We start from the raw sequence: 17447 nt of genomic DNA on the forward strand, positions 1-17447 counted from the left end.
ACTGGGTTGGCAGCTGAATAAGATCCGTCAGGGTCCAGAAGGACAGTAAGGAGAGCATCTTACACAACAGACAACAGCAAGAGGCCATGAACAAGGGAGAGAAAAGCAGCACTCCAGAATTGCGCAGTCCTTGACATCAGGAGAGATGCTCTCAGCAGATAAGAGCTGTTTTGTCAAGGTCTGTGTAACGTTCCTTCCCAGTAACAGTGCACCCTCCCTAACAATGCTTCAACCACCCGGGCTGCCTTGTGGCACTTCTGTACCTCACATAGCAACTCCCCATCTCTTACAGCTATCTAAGAACTCTTGTCACTGAACTACAAGTGGTATGGATTTATGACAGCCATTTAACAAAGATGAGTTAAGAGATACTAAGTGACTCTACAGTTTCTAAGTATTTTATGATCAGACCTTTTTTCACATCTTTGCCTCAGGAAATGAACAAACCCCACATGTAATTTAAAGCTTCAAATACTTTAATTCAACACCAGTACTTTGCTTTAAGCCTGTATCTTTCTAGTGTAGGGCAGTAACATACACATTTTATCATGTGGCCACTGAGAAAGAGAGTTAAGGTAACATGCTCAAAGGCTGCAAAGCCAACCAAACCCTAACCTTAAGTTATTTTCTCGTCCACAAGCCACTAATATTATTCTTTTTTCTGTTTTTCCTTTAATTAGTAAGCTAGCAGTATAAGAATATATAACTATGTATATGAAAATATAGTATAAATATTGCAACATGAATTTTCAGTAAGGATATTACTGAAAAATAACTGGTACCAATACACTACAGGCAAAGTCACACTGCATTGAAATTATGGAAGATTTAGTAGCAGTAAGATACAAGCTGCTATTGGACTGTTCTTAACACGAAATCCTTGATCCTTTTTTTGACCCATAGTAAGATGGGCCAATTGATTTCAGCATCCATTGGATTGCCAGCAATGGATACCAGTCTTTGCATGTCCTAAGCGCTCCTGAAGAAAGCACTCATCACACTGGTTTGTCATGGCCTAACGAGGAATCAGTAGTCAACAGGTACAGCTCCACTGGAAACTACCTTCCACCTTCTCACCAAGAGCAGCTCTCTAAGGAGGACTTGGAGTTGTTTGACAAGAGCTCCCCATGACACAGTCATGTGCACTGGCAGCCCAGAAACACCCTGTGTCCAGCACTGTGAGCAGCAGGTCGAGGGAGGGGATCCTCTGCCTCTCTGCACTCTGGGAAGAACCCCCCTGCAGTCCTGATCCAGCTCTGGGGCAGCAGCACAAGAGGGATGTGGAGCTGCTGCAACAAGTCCAGAGGAGGCCACAGAGATGCTGTGAGGGATGGAGCAGGTCTGCTCTGGAGCCAGGCTGAGAGAGCTGGGCTAGTTCAGCCTGGAGAAGAGAGGGCTCCTTAAGGGGACACCTTAGAGCAGCTCCAGTGCCTAAAGGGGCTACAAGAAACCTGGAGAGGGGCTTTGGACAAGGGCCTGTAGAGACAGGACAAGGGGGAACGGATTTAAACTGACAGAGGGGAGACTCAGATGAGCTCTTAGGCAGAAGTTCTTCCCTGTGAGAGAGGTGAGGCGTTGGCACAGGGTGCCCAGAGAAGCTGTGACTGCCCTATCCCTGGCAGTGTTCAAGGTCAGGTTGGACAGGGCTTGGAGCAAGCTGCTCTAGTGGAAGGCATCCCTGCCTGTGGCAGGGGGTTGGAACTGGATGAGCTTTAAGGTTCCTTCCAACCCAAACTATTCTGGGAGTCTATGACTGCATGAAGAAAGCTCACCCCTGCCACTGAACTGTACTGAAGAGCACAGCTAACTCAAGACAGCTAATTTTTGAGTCTCTACCTTCACAAATCCTAACACTCTCCTCTTTAGCTGAGCTTTCCTAAGAAACTAATGCAACAAAAATAGTTAAATTCTTGTAGAACACTGCAGCCATAGACTGGCAGAGGAACTGTGACATGGTCTGTTATGGAAGAACATCAAAAAGCAACAGTGCAGGAGAGGGTTAATTGAGAATAAGCTTTTGACAAACAGCAAATGAAAAACTAGTACAAAGTAAGTACAGGTTGACTCTACAAAAGAACAAAACCTCCTTGGGTATTTCAGAAAACAGAACAGACTGGGTCAAAAGCCAGTTACATGTGTTATGAATAATGCCTCTAACATGGGTTTTAATATCAGATACTTCCTACAGTACTTACTCCCAGTTGGCAGAGGTGCAGAAATTTGACCTCTACTTCAAGAGAGAAACAGACAGACCAGGAAACAGACATTTCTCTCCCAGAAGATAAAGAAGACTTTGCATATATTTACCTACAGAAATTAAACAATACCATGTAAGAGGACACCAAGTTGCCAGCTATAAAAAGATCTAAAAGAAAATTAAAAGGCAGTTTTCATTAGTACCATGCAGGTATTGACAATTTTTTTTTTAGAAAAAAACAAACAAAACAAAACAAACTAAAAAAAACTTTCTTACCCTTAAATAAAGGGGTAAGATAGAAAGAAAACTATGAAGTCTAGAGTATTAATCCAACCCCATTCTGTTCATTCCACACAGTCTTATTACTACTGTAACTTGATGAGTTCCATACAAAGAGTGAAATTCACTACAGGTGTTAAAAAGTAGAAAAATCATTTTGATCTTTTAGGACAAAAAAAGAGAAATTTATTGTCTGCAATCAAACCAACATCACACTGAGGTGAGGTCTATAACTTTATAGGTCTTCAATCTCTGTCAAGATACTCATTAAATTTCCCTAGCTTAGTTTTATGGTATTTAACAGTGTCTGGATTTTCTTCATACACAATGAGCAGATCCAAAGTCTGTGAACTGCCTTTAAGATGACTTCTTAGTAACAGTAGCTTGAATCATTGAAAATCAAACTTCACTTTAAAGGCTTTCTAAAAACAACACACAAACAAATATGCTTGGGTTTTTTTTATAATAGCCCCCCACAGGTTCTGAGTAGTACTGATCAAAAGGCAGCTCAGAAGTAGCCATAGCTATTGACAACTCAGACTGTACTTATCACTAAGTCAGCTCATGGTTACTGCTACCACAAGCCCATTCTTGTCTCACAGTGACAACTTCACTTACAAGACACTGTAATAAGCACGATGAGGCCTCAGGCTATGAGCATTTCATTCTACTTACTTTATTAGGAGACAGCCTCTAAATCCCCCTTATCTTACACTGCATTTCTAACCACAAACACATGGAATTAATAGAGATCTTTCTGACCTGCTCCTCACCAACCTTTTTCCCTAAAACTTTTCCTTTCCTAGAACACTTGGAACTCCCTAGCAAGAGTTAGCATTCCCAGAGACCTAGAACTGGGAGACAGAGCTGAGGAGTCAGGAGATTACCAGCTGGGGAGAAAGCTACAATACAAGAGAACAGCACTATCTTAACTGTACTGGGCTACCAGGTTAAACTGCTTCTTTTTACTTCAGAAAGTCTGACAATACTACTGGAGCATAAAGTGCCAACCTCAAACTGGTATCATGGAACTGTAATAGTCCCAGGGAAAAACAAATTACTGAAATGGCAGTAACTGCATCATCACACAGACAACTGGCATTACAAAGTCTGGCTTTTAGTTATTCCCAGTTCCGCTACCATGAGTCACTTGGTCTCTAACCATTTTGGATGAATGCAAGTGAAATCTGCCTTCTCTGAAATAAGACCAAGCACCATGAAATAAGACATTACAGCAGAAATGTAACAAGAACAACACATTCGATCACGGTCTGGCTCTTCCTGCTCATTTACAGGAAATTTTGAAGCATCAGGGCAGAAAAATACTGTGCAGGACACTGAAGAAATCTCACTATAATGTCAAACCCATGATCCACGTATACTGAAACAAAAATGTTAGCATGAAAAAGTCTGAAATACTTGCATTTAATTAAAAAGTGCCCACCTGTTCTGCTTATGATTTAAAAGCTGTCAGATTGAGTCCTCCTAACAGCTTTTAAACTGTCTTCCTGGAAACTAAATATCACAAGGCGCTATACAGCAGAAGCCTGTATGCTATTCTGCTACTTTAATCAATTTCTGAGCATTCAAGAGACAGACTATGTGGTTAAACTGATACAAAACTCTAAACACCTTCTTAAATAAGAAGGGACATTAGGCTGGATTATTCCAAACCTAAAGCTGACTCACCACATGACCATGGGCATGTTACTTGACCTCCCTATGCATTCAGTAATGCATCTGGAACAGTGTAATGGCAACACCTCAGTGACTGAGCAGCATCTCACTTTCAGTCCTCAACGAGTAACCAAGGTGTGCCCAAACTGCATAAAGTCAGTAATATCCATACAGAAACTGCTATACTGTACAGGCTCTACTCACACTGATAAGACATGTGAAGAGGAACACTAACAAGTGGGAATCGGCAACCACAAAGTTTAAATTTTAACCCTAGCAGTAACACTGAAGAAGTGACAGTCACTCCAGCCTACCTCAGAGATGTACTCTGTTATGAGAAAGCAACTGCGGAGGCTAATATTTACACTGTATGCACACTTTCAGTTACAGTCTCTTTCCTCCAGTTTTCTTCTTGCTCAGAATTGCACACTTGCAGATGTTGCATTTCAGACCTCAAGTCACAGGCTCAGGACTGCATTATGCATTAAAGACGTGGAACAAAGATGCGACAGAAAGACAACACAGATCACCACGAAAACAGTACTAAGTTCCCTGCAATAATATTTGCTGCCACAGATTCTGGTGTCATAACAGTTCAGATGATTCCAAGTTACAGAGCTAAAACTCAAGGCACGAGCATCGGTTCTCTCTTGAACTTCATGTACTGGAAAATGAAAACAAAAGTGGTTTCTTTGTGAACCTCAGGTTATCTTGACACGCATTATGTACGACACAGCTTTAACCCAGAGCTCTCTCCCAGCACTATGCCCATCCCCCTCTCCTGTTCCTTCATTTTTGGTTCCCCATTTCTACCAGTAACATTCAAGCTAGCAAAGAATTTCAAGTTTTAGTACTTATTTTCTAGAGCACTTGCTCTAAGGAGTTAAACACTTGCAACTGTGGCATTTAAATCTTTCACTCTGATCTAGTAAATGTGTTATTAAATCTGCTGCTCAGTTTCTGTCAATGTTTACAGCTTTCTAAGTTACTTAGTCAACTGCAGATAAAAAGCACAGAAGCTGCGATTGACCATAGACCTAATTCTGTCAGAAAGTCCCATCAATATGCTAACTTTGAAATGTTACAGAAAATTAAAGCCAGGTTGCTTGAAACTGTTTAGTAATTTGAAAAGTTTCCAAAGCTTTAACTGGTGGTGATGTTCCAGTCAGAGGGTAATGAGGCAGATGTGCATGCTCAGTCTGCAGACACTTTTGCAGTATGGTACGCAGAGACTCCCATCTCATTAACAGATGTTTACATGAGATGTTGATATACATGTGGGTCATAGATGGCACATACATCCCTGGTGGAACAGGGAGCTGACATGCAATGGGGTGAACAAGATCAAGGCAAGGCAAAGAAGCCAGCATTTTAAAGGTAAACATACAGCATGCAGATGTGGGATCAGGACTATCAAAGCAACTACTTCTTGTTGCTCTGGCCAAGTTACATCAACTTATCTACCTAACACTCAGTCTTCAAAGCCCCTCATGGCTCTCCATATTTACTCTTTGTTCATCCAACCTTACCTCACTAATCCCCCCTTGTCCACGCTGTCATTGTCAGTGTGATCTGCTCATTTGTCAAACGTACGTAAACATCCTTCTCACCTCTCTTACCAGCTAGAGCATGTATGACTACTCCACATCGACTGTTCTCAACTGATTTGTGGTTGGCCTCGGGTTCCTTCCTTCTTCCCTCCATAGCACCCAGCTTAATGTATCCACTCATTTCCCAACTTGTTTGTGCACTGCAGCCCCCATGTGTTTATCAAGTGCACGCACAGGTGGTCAAGCTGTAAGGCAATGCACGTGTGAATGTGTAAGACCACAGTCCTTTCCTCTTCCTGATTTCTCAGGAATTTCTCATTGCACCTCTTCACGATGCCAACTAGCAATTAGGCTGAAGAGCAAACAGAAATAGTCTACACATTATAATTAAAAATTGAAGTGTTATTAAAAATGAGTCAGAACTGTTATCCTCATACTTGAGGATAACACCAGCTGCCCAGACTCACGTACTACCTTCCATCACCCGCACTGTTCCTCCTCTTAATCCCCTAGACAAAACACCAGTGTTACTGGTGTACCAGAACCACCACAGAAAGCAGTATTTTATTAGCATTAATAGCCACATAACTACCTCCTTTGGAGCTTCTTTTGCCAGCACCAGACTGCTCCAGATAACTAGACATGAGAAAGACTCAGAAAATGATGCTTAAGACAGATTGCCATTGGACAACTGAGTTCATCTCACTGCTTTTGTATTGTGCTTGTATATGGGGAGAGATGTTTGGACTTAGCAAACATCTGACAAGCTGCTGCCCTTGGAGCCTATCACAAACCTGTTCCCTCTGCAAAGGCAGTGCTTCCCTCCTCCTGGTCAAAGGGAATCTGCCCTGTTGTGCCTGACTTTCAGCTCTTCTATCACAGAAACAGCAATTACAGGTGTTAACTAGGGCAGAAGAACCACAAGATGAAGACCTCAAAAAAGCACTATACCCAGTTTCCACCTCAAGGTCAAACATCAAGTTTCTGAATAGACTTCAGCAACTTTAAGAAAAGCTTTTTACATTCACCGTTTGTTTGATGTTCTAAGGACAGAACTATTACAAGCTGTACCTGAAATTTCGCCTTGAAACTGTAAATAAGCTATTATTTGGTTTTGAGCTTGACAAATACCAGGCAAGACTTAAAACCAAATAAAAACTTAGGGAGGAGGGGGGCTTAAGAGAAATTTTACATTTTTAAAGAGATGCTCAAGGATTCAAAGATTCACTACTCATTCATGTTAAAAGCTAAAATCATTTGCCCATGAAAGAACAAACATCCAGTATCAAACAGGATTGACTTATCTGGCATCATCTCTACACACACCTTTTTTCAGCCTTTTAAATGCTGCTAGGTACTTTGTGCTGGTTTAAAGTGTGTGACTATTACAACCAAGACTTTGTTTAACTAAGTTATTGCAGTTACAGCTTCATGAAAGCAGCTACAAATGTTAATACAAGCAGCCTGGTTCCACTATTTACAAACAAAGACATAAATACAACTAGATGCTGCTTTACAAATACGTAAGCTCTCCCTACCAACTACACAATGTAAACCTAAAAAAACCCACCCGGAAGTTTTTCAAAAAGCAGCCTTTTGAGTAGTTGCCAAATAACCCGGATACAAAGAAAGTTATAGTATCTGAACTGGGGAAATGCTTAAATTTTACAAGTCTGCTCAGGCTGCCTTTTTCCGTTTTACAAAGAACAAGTAGCACAGTTAAATTTTATATTCTCTCTGGATAGCTGTGTGGCTCAAAGCCACATCTGCAACCCATTAGACGTCAGTAGCTCAAGGGGACCTCAGACTCGACAGGCAAGGAGCAACTTGAACTCTTTTTCCGCATGAAATATATATTCCCATATCATCCAAGGTAAACAAAGAAGCAGAAAGACTAGAGAAGCATAAACTGGAGCAGTTACATGCCTCGCTTTTCAGCAGTTTTTCTCCAAACAGCTAACACTACTCCATATATGATCCCACAGTGCAACACCCAAGTCCTCTAATCACAGAATCAGCTGGGTTGCAAAAGACCCTGAAGCTCATCAAGTCCAACCGTTCCCCAGCACTGCCAAGGCCACCACTAACCTATGCCACTGAGGGCTTCATCGACACGGTGTGTGAACGCTTCCGGGGCTAGTGACTCCACCGCAGCCTGTTCCCCTCCCCCCCAATACGGTCCCCACTGAGCCTTCTCTTCTCCAGACCAAACACTCCCAGGTCCCTCAGCCCTTCCTCATCACAATTACGCTCTAGGCCCTTCACCAGATTCGCTGCCCTTCTTCGGACTCCTCCAGCACCTCAGTGTCTCCCTTGTAATAAAGAACCCAGAGGGGACCGTCTCTCTTGTAGTGAGGGAGTTCACAGTGCCCAGAAATTGCTCCCAGGAGCTGGGGCACAGCTCTCACCGCTGCGTGGCTTCAAAGCGGCGGCTCGGCGGGTCTCCCGCGCCCCGGCACCGCACGGCCCGAGATGGAGGTCACCGCTTACCGGCGCCCGAAGCCAGCCACCGGGCACCCCGCGCTCCCGAAGCCCTTGGCTTGGCGCAGCCAGGACCGCGGCCTTCCCAGTTCCCAACACCGCCGGCACCGGAGCTGGACAGAGGACGGAGGGAGAGCAGTAGCAGCCAACCGCCCGCGCAACAGCGGGGATAACGGCAGCGGCCGGGCCCGGCCCGGCCCAGCCCGACCCCTCCGAAGCGCGCAGGGGACCAGCCCTGTCCGCGCCGGCTGCACTCACCTGTAGGACGCGGGGCCCCGCTGCCGTCCCCACCGAGCCGCAGCAGCCGGGCATGGACGGCCACAACGAGCCAGGTCTGAGCCGTGCCGCCGTCGCCCCCCCCCCCACCACTGCCTCACAGAATGTCACCGAGGCCGCGGATCCGCGTGCGGCGTCACTTCCTCCCACAGCGGGAGCACCGAGAGCCGCGCAGAGCGGCCGCCGGCCCACAGCGCCACCGCCGGCGCCCTGAGGGGAACACGGAGGTACCGCCCCGAGCGCGGCACCGGTGAAGAGCAGTGAGGGGCCGGAGCTTTGTGAGGGGCTCGGCGGCGGCTGAAGAAGGAGCTGGAAGGGTGGGTAATCTACCGGCTAACGGCACACCGTGTTATCTGGTGTAATAGAACGCTCTGTAAGGGACCTTAAAGCTCACCCAAGTCGAGCGCCATACCCCGGGTAGGGACACCTTCCACTAGAGCAGCTTGCTCCAAGCCCCTGTGTCCAGCCTGGCCTTGAACACTGCCAGGGATGCGGCAGCCACAGCTTCTCCGGGCACCCTGTGCCAGCGCCTCAGCACCCTCACAGGGAAGAGCTTCTGCCTAAGAGCTCATCTCAGTTTCCCCTCTGGCAGGTTAAAGCCATTCCCCTTGGCCTGTCCCTACAGGCCCTTGTCCAAAGCCCCTCTCCAGGCTTTTTGTAGCCCCTCTAGGCACTGGAAGCTGCTCTGAGTTTCCCAGTGTGGGCAAACCAAGCTCAGCGGTTGGTGCTGACTCACGCAAGTAAAAGAGCAGATGAGGAAGCAGAAAGGAACAAAGAAAGAACAAGAAAGAAACATCTTCCCCAGTGCAGGGGCCAGGCGATGGGAAGGGCTCAGCTAGGTGAGGTGCATGTGAAAGGGCCGGAGCCCAGCACCACAAATACCTCTCAGCCCTGGGCCAACATGGTTCCCCTGTGACACTGATCCCTGAGATCAGAGACCTGGGGGCTGGGTGGGAAGCATGGTGTGCAGTTACGGTGGCGTTACAACTCACACATTAAATACCCTTATGGTGTTTCTTAATCAGAGTATCTAGCTCTGCAGCTGCGAGGTATGTGCGCTACACAACTGCACGGTGTGGGTAGTGCTCTGCAATTGGAAATGTGGCAGCAATTGTTAAACCATGGAATTGCTCAGGTTCAAAAAGACCTTTAAGATTATCCAGTCCAACTGTTAACCCAGCAGTGCCAAGGCCACCACTAAACCATGTCACTAAGTGCCACATCTATATGGCAGTGAAACGCTTCCAGGGATGGTGACTCCACCACTGCCCTGGGCAACCTGTTCCAGTGCTTGACAACCCTTTCAGGAGAGAAATTGTTCCTAATCTCCAATCTAAGCCTTCCCTGGTACAGCTTGAGGCCGTTTCCTCTTGTCCTATGACTTGGTACTTGGGAGAGGAGACCCACCCCCACCTCACAACCTCCTTTCAGGTAGTAGAATCATTGCAGTATAGACCTTAAATTCTGGCCAGGGCCTAGAAAAGTCTGAGAAATTCAAGTGTTAAACATGCATCGTAGAGCAGAGGAACTTCTGACAGATCCCACGATTATAGAGTTGATAATATAGAAAGGGGTATTTGCACATCTACCCCACCACCACCCAAATCACATACATGGACTTGGAAATAGAGATCACACACTACCTCAGAAGAATTTGTCACAGCAAGGATTACTAAGCTTAAGAGATTCAGGTAGAAGTAGAGCTACGTACCCAGGGATTCAGGATTCTGTCTTCAAACAGTAGTTTACAAGATATATTTGTCACCAAACATGTAAAAAAAAACTTCCTTTGCAGGAGTACCATCCTCATTGCTGCATCCAGGATCAGTCGTGTTGGCTTAAGAGGGAATGAGCATGGTGCTAACGAAGTCCATGTTTAAGAAAAGATGAAACCTTCCCCGTGTGGGGAGAGTCTGCTCTGATTTCATGTGTGGCTCCAGCCATGCCCTGCCACCAACTAAAATCATGGAACCACAGCCTACTTTGGGTTGGAAGGGAGCTTAAAGCTTATGCAGTTCCAACCCCCTGCCATGGGCAGGAACACCTTCCCCAGAGCAGGTTGCTCAAAGCCCCTGTGTCCAGTGTGGCCTTGAACACTGCCAGGGATGGGGCAGCCACAGCTTCTCTGGGCACCCTGTGAGAGTGCACCACACCCTCACAGAGTGCATCACCACCCTCTTCTGCCTAAAATCTCACCTCAGTCTCCCCTCTGGCAGGTTAAAGCCATCAATCAGCCTTCACAACATGCCTGGCTACTTCTGGGAGAAAGAAAAACATCCCAAAATCTATGTTTTTGGAGGCACAGCTCCTGAAAGACACCCAGAGGACAATAGGCTGTCACACAGGTGCTAGAACATACCAGCAGGGAATAGGCAATGCAGTTTTGGACAGCATACAGGAAAGCATAACGATACAGGCGAGGGCAGTGAGCATCTGCCTTGCATTTGCAACAAGAGTGATAAATGGAAAAGAACTCAAAGAGACTCGACTGAAGGAACCAGAAGGCTGGAAGTGTTTGAAAGGAAAAGGAAAGAAATACTGACTATTCTAGGTACAGTGAAATTAGTAAACAAAGCAGGAAGGCATTAGTGATCTGTAAATATTTGAATGAAGTGGGAGGAAGACTGGTGATACGTTAATGAGTTTAATGGGGTGGAATTAAGAAAGGGCATGTTTAAGCTGAAAATCAGGGTGGAAAGCTTTTAAACAGAGAATCACAGGCTGGAAAGTTGTCTCCCTAAGGGAAGTGGTGAAAGCTTTATTGCCTGAGAGTTTGTATGCCAGATTAGGAGAAACACCATGGAACTCATTCTGAATTTTCAGGGAGATGGATTGAAAGATTAGGAAGGGAGGAGAAAAGACAGTGGTGGTGCTGGCTCTAACAATACAGGAGTACAGCTCAGTGCCTTTTGTAGCCTGCTTTTGCTCTGCTATATCATTCTCTGTCAACATCTGCCAAGAGTGAAATGATTTCAGTGTTAGTTACGTCATTGAAGAAGCAATAAGAACTTCTCTGTCTGAGAAAGGGGAGTCTCAGTGGGATATCTCTAGGGAGGATCACCGGGAAAGGGAGTGGCAGAAGCTCCTTCAGGCCTGAGCTTCCAAGGGATGGTCACCACCCCCACTTGCCACCACCTCTCTCCACAGCTTTCTCAAAGACAATGGGAAGAAATTAACTCAAAGTAGAGGCAGGAGTGACCCAGAACCATGTTGTGGTGTCAAAGTAAAAGCTTTTTGAGAAAGCGCTTTGGCTCTAAGGGCTTCCAGGCTGGCTACCCTCTGCAGCAGTTGGCAGGGGGAGTGGAGTTCCTTCATCCCTCTCCCATCTCTTCCCCAGCCCCAGGCTGAAAGTTTCCCTCTAGCTCCAGACTGGGAGAATGTCTTTTCATGAGCCCAATCCCGAGCATCTAACAGCAACATCTGTAGGCACACTACTGAGCATCCTCTGCAGAAGGAATATATATAAACTTCACCTTCACAGTAACATTTAAACAATGCCTGTTTTCCAATGGGCCACGGGCTGCCAAGCATTTGAAATCATAAATGGGCTGCTGAAACCTGGCCAAGCCATCACCCAGGCTCCTCCAGAGGGGGGACCACGAGGAAGGACACTGAGGGGTTCGTCGTCCCCAAGCCACAGCCTTTGTGTCTCCTGGGGAAGGAAGAGAGATAAAACTTTCCTTACTGCTGGGTTTCAGCAGCCAATATTGCCTAATCAAGCAGCTGCACTGCTAAATGAGCATGAAAGGCGTATTTAGTAAGCAGCTAGAGGAAGCGTTTATTAGATTAAGTGGTGGCTTTGGAGTTGTTTGGGGGTTTTTTACTGGTGATTAGGTGGCTCAGAAAGGACGGTGCAATGCTGAATGACTTCAAGGCAGATGGAGGCAGCGCTGTATCTCCCACATAGGTGGTCCCCAGCAAAGAGAGAAGGAACCGCAAGTTTTCCTTTAAACTTATTGGTAAAGCCTCTGCTTACACACTCATGGTGTTTTTTGTTTTCAGAAGAAATATTTCTGAATTGGAGAAGCAGAAATCCTCCCAGCCTAATACTGATATTTTAATGAAGGAGAACATAAAAACCATTTCTAAAGCCTTTTGAAGTTACTTACAACAAACAGAAACTCACAATGAAGCATTTCCTGCAGCATGCAAGGGTGCATGGTCCAGGATTACTGTTATTTCACTGCTGACTCTGTAGTTTAAAACCACAAAGAATAGGTCAGAAATGAAAAATCTTTCTTAGACATGTAAGACTTATTCAGTACTAGATGGAACTAAACCAAATCTGAAGTACACTTACAATTCAACATGTCACATTTTTTGCTGGTAAGTACCCAAACAGAAATGAATATTGAAAGAGTATTTGGACTGTTTTACTGGAGAAGTTACAAAATGCAACTTACTTTTAAAATAAATCTTGAAACTATTTTCTTAAATTGTATTTAATTACAAAGTCCCATATTAATATTCTATGGCTACTAAAGGATTTATAGGAATGAAAAAATAAATAGAATGCTTTCAGTCAAAGGAAGATTGAAAAGCAACCACAATGAAATATTTGCAACAAATAACAATATTCCTATAGTACTAGCCAAAATATGTAGCCAAAAAGAGATCCCATCCTCATAGAATCATAGAAAAGTTTGGGTTGGAAGGAACCTTCAAAGTCCATCTAGTCCAACCCCACTGCAATGAGCAGGGACATCTTCAACTAGATAAGGCTAATCAGAACTACATCCATCTTTTGTTTCAATGCATTTTGAGTGAATAGATATATATTTCAGCTTAGTAGCCTTAAATTTGCTTAAGGTATTTTGCATTTTTCTGGCATTTAAGGTTTATGACTCTGGGTTTAGTATCTAAATGTTTTCTTTTAAATAAACACCCCTCACTTAGCTAGTATGTGGATGAATCTTAATTTCTCTAAAGCTGTTACTATTTTGCACATTGTCCTGGTAAGAGCATTATGTCACTGTGTGGTAAAAGAAATAAATTTACACTCAGGGTTGACCAGTTTTCATGTCTAGTGTATAATTTTAACTCTTTTTTTTTTCCTTTTCAGGTGGAATTTGGATACCCATCTTTTCCTGGAGGAGGATTTGAGCATATGGTGATAAAGCATGCACATCTTTTGTGCTTTGTTGATAAAACTGATGGTCTGCAGCTCCAGCCCCAGCACTCAGGAGCCCCACACAAAGCTCACAGTGAGCACAACTGCTCTCAGGCTGTGGATGTTAATAGACTCCAAGAGTCTCAAGACTCTGCGGGTGTCTCCAGCAGTCAGGCTGTGAGTTGAGATTGGAGCAGCTGATGTAACCCAAAGTGAGGCCCTTCCAGGCACTCACTTGTGTGTCATTCTCAGCAGGGTGATTATTTCGTGATACACAACAGCTAAGGGGCCCGGCTGGCAGCCTCCCTCCAGCTCTGCTGTGACCTCTATGGAAACACTCAACAGTTGACAGGGCAGAGAGTGAAGCCCAAAATCAGCGTCTCAGCAGATCATTCAGGCTGGTGTGCTCCTGTGAGGGATTCCCGGCATCCCATCCCTGAGCTGGACAACACCGAGGGAGGACATCTCCGTTGGCCCTGCAGGGCATTTAGCCCATGTAAACACTACCTGAAGAACTGAGCAGCCTCACTGGCAGCCCACTGGCTGCATAAATCTTGCCTGACTCCATTTCCATCAAAAGGTGCGCTTTTGACCCAACAACTGGCCTCATATTTATGCTGCATGTGCTGCAGATGGCTCGTTTGTGACACACAGCTTGAGTACAGCTGCTGGGTGGTTTGTTTTGTGGGTTTTTTTCATTCCTTGCCTTTCCAGTGCTAGGAAGTGACAAGTGGTGATGTTTGGAGAGCTCTTGAGTGAGCCTGGCCCTGCCGCCGTCTGTATTTAGGCTCTTTGCCAATGAATGGGACACACAGCACTTGTGGTGCAGCTGCCCTGTGGGTACAGGGTGAGAATGCACCCCTCTGGTTTCACAGCCAGTGTGGTATTATGTGATGAAGTGGTGCTAAAGAAGAGCCCATAGTGCTGGGAAAGCCTCCCAAACCTCAAGCTGTGGCTACACGTGTGTGATGAAAAGCCTTCATCTGATATTAGCTGAGTAAGTCCGAAGATTCTCATTGAAAAGCAGGGCTGAAAGCATCCTCAAGCCCTCATCTAATCCATCTTTGTATCCTAAGGCATGATCCTTGCAGTATAAACACTTAAGCAGCACATTTCTAATCTGCTCTTAAAGGTCTCCAGTGATTAAGATTCCTTAATTGTCAGGCCATGACCTCCACTGCCCTACAATGGCTGTCTTGTTAAACCATTCTCTGACACAACTCAGCTATGTTCTGGTGCCTTCCAAGACTTCTTTTCCCTTCCACAACAGAAAGGTCAGATTATGCTGTTGCTCTTCACAGATTCATAGAATCATAGAATAGTTAGGGTTGGAAAGGACCTTAAGATCATCTAGTTCCAACCCCCCTGCCATGGGCAGGGACACCTCACACTAAACCATATCACCCAAGGCCTCGTCCAACCTGGTCTTGAACACTGCCAGGGATGGAGCATTCACAACCTCCCTGGGCAACCTATTCCAGTGCCTCACCACCCTAACAGGAAAGAATTTCCTCCTTATATCTAATCTAAACTTCCCCTATTTAAGTTTTAACCCATTACCCCTTCTCCTATCACTACAGTCCCTAGTGAAGAATCGCTCCCCAGCATCCCTATAGGCCCCCTTCAGATACTGGAAGGCTGCTATGAGGTCTCCACGCAGCCTTCTCTTCTCCAGGCTGAACAGCCCCAACTTCCTCAGCCTTTCTTCATACGGGAGGTGCTCCAGTCCCCTGAGCATCCTCGTGGCCCTTCTCTGGACTTGTTCCAACAGTTCCATGTCCTTTTTATGTTGAGGACACCAGAACTGCACACAATGCTCCAGGTGAGGTCTCACAAGAGCAGAGTAAAGTGGCAGGATCACCTCCTTTGACCTGCTGGTCATGCTCCTTTTGATGCAGCCCAGGATATGGTTGGCTTTCTGGGCTGCAAGCGCACACTGCTGGCTCATGTTCATTTTCTCATCTACGAACACCCCCAAGTCCTTCTGCTTGGGCTGCTCTGAATCTCTTCTTTGCCCAACCTGTAGCTGTGCTTGGGATTGCTCTGACCCAGGTGTAGGACCTTGCAAACACTACTAGCTTGCCTTCTGCCAGTGTTTTTTCTGGTAAGCAGTAGCTGTATCTGTAATCACCCCTATGCTACCACTCCTGCTCTGAATTTCATGTTGTTCACCTCTGAGGTAAGTTCCCCTTAGCCAGCTTAGCCCATGTGTACAAAAGATGGCTTGTCCACTCGTTTTTGCCATCTTGACAGGCTGAGAGCTGGACTTACTCAGCCTGAAGAAGAGAAGGCTTCTTAAGGGGAGACCTTAGAGCAGCTCCAAGTGCCTAAACAGGCTGCTAAAAACTGGAGAGGAGCTTTGGACAAGGGCCTGTAAGGACAGGACAAGGGGAATGACTTTAACCTGCCAGAGGGGAGACTGAGATGAGCTCTTAGGCAGAAGCTCTTCCCTGTGAGGGTGCTGAGGCGCTGGCACAGGGTGCCCAGAAAAGCTGTGGCTGCCCCATCCCTGGCAGTGTTCAAGGCCAGGTTGGACAGGGCTTGGAGCAAGCTGCTCTAGTGGAAGGTTTCTGCCTGTGGCAGGGGGTTGGAACATCATGAGCTTTAAGGTCCCTTCTGACACAAACCAGTCTGTGGTTCTGATTCTGTGATCTTGATTTCTAGCCCAGAAAGAACTGAAGATAAATATTCAGGAAACTAAGGCAGCTAACCCTTTCCTAACACACTGATTTTAAAACCTGAAACCAAACACCACTCCCCCCTCTGGCATATGGAAGATGAGGCTGAAGCTTCCCATGAGCAGTGGCTTTCTGAACGTCCTTCCATTTGTCCCCTTCACAATGAAAGAAACTAGGTGAAGGAGGCTGTGGCACTGCACCAGTGTCACTCTGAGGTTGCAGCTTCTTAGAAATCAGAGGTAGACCCAAGCATAATCAGAGACAGATCTCATGATCCTGTTGCTTCAAGGGAGGATGTGAAGCAATAGAAAGACTCCTCCTGCACATGGCGGAATCAATGCCTGCAGTGAAGTAACAGCTCCTGGGGACAGGCAAACCATGCTCTATCGTTACCATAATCTTTCACAACTCTGATTGCAAACAGATGTAGCTAAAAGTTGTGACTGAAAGCACCACTGCTGTTAGTCTGGACACAGCCCAGTAAAAACGGGCCCTAGTCCATGCAACCACTATTTCTGTATTTTGACATTTAACCCATGCACAGATTTTCAGAATTTTTGCTTTAGTACAATTCAGTTTTAAAAGCTCAGGTGTTTAAGGTTGGTGGCAACATGGAAGTAGAAGGGTGGCTCTGGGCACTCTTGGAAGATGACATTTGAGATAGAACTGGAGAGGACAATCCAGCTTAACTGTGATCACATCTCACAGTGGTTCTGCAAAAATATTCAGGTATTTTCAGTTCTAGAAAGGTCTTACTATAGACCCATTTTATTTTTAAAGCTATCACTTCATTATTTGTAAAGCTGTTTATCTACTTCCATTTGCTTGGCTCTATTTATAAAATCAGGAGAAAAAAACAAGTAGTCAGCAGTAGACTGCTTTCTCTCAAAGCCTTGAACATGGGAAACCTTACAGGTTAGTGCCATGGGCTTCCCTATTATGAGATGACAGCCAGACTACAGAACCTTGGGAGACTGATGCTGCTGCATCTCAGCTCTTACCCATGAGAGCTGCTTAATTTGCTGGCCTGTGAAGTCAATCCTGTGACCCACGTGAAACACCTCTAAGCTCAGCTGTTTCTATGAAGGTAGACAGCATCACACATGGACATGAAAATCCCTTTGTGAGCTGTCTCAGATGCTGCAGGGCTTTAGAGGCAACAGGAACTACTATTCTGAGCCCTAGATCACACTTTCTGT

General features: G+C 45.5%; 2 protein-coding genes across 2 annotated transcripts in view; one reads left to right on the forward strand and one right to left on the reverse strand.

Annotated features, from left to right (window-relative positions):
• The window catches only part of ARK2N (arkadia (RNF111) N-terminal like PKA signaling regulator 2N), a 195673-nt gene extending 187035 nt beyond the window's left edge, over positions 1-8638 (reverse strand). The window contains exon 1 of one of the 2 annotated variants that reach the window (XM_061450556.1): positions 8443-8631. In XM_061450556.1, coding sequence (XP_061306540.1) covers positions 8443-8496 — 54 coding nt within the window. In that variant the 5' untranslated portion in view covers positions 8497-8631. Of the gene's footprint in view, positions 1-8442 lie in introns of both variants that reach the window. The other variant, XM_061450557.1, reaches the window with a different exon arrangement.
• Positions 1-17447, forward strand: part of LOC133267870 (proline-serine-threonine phosphatase-interacting protein 2-like) — a 349308-nt gene that overhangs the window by 277957 nt on the left and 53904 nt on the right.

Source organism: Pezoporus flaviventris, unplaced genomic scaffold (assembly GCF_033815535.1).
Source record: "Pezoporus flaviventris isolate CSIRO_AGI_PZ_B2104156 unplaced genomic scaffold, CSIRO_AGI_Pfla_v1 ptg000010l, whole genome shotgun sequence".
Lineage (NCBI taxonomy): Eukaryota > Metazoa > Chordata > Aves > Psittaciformes > Psittacidae > Pezoporus > Pezoporus flaviventris.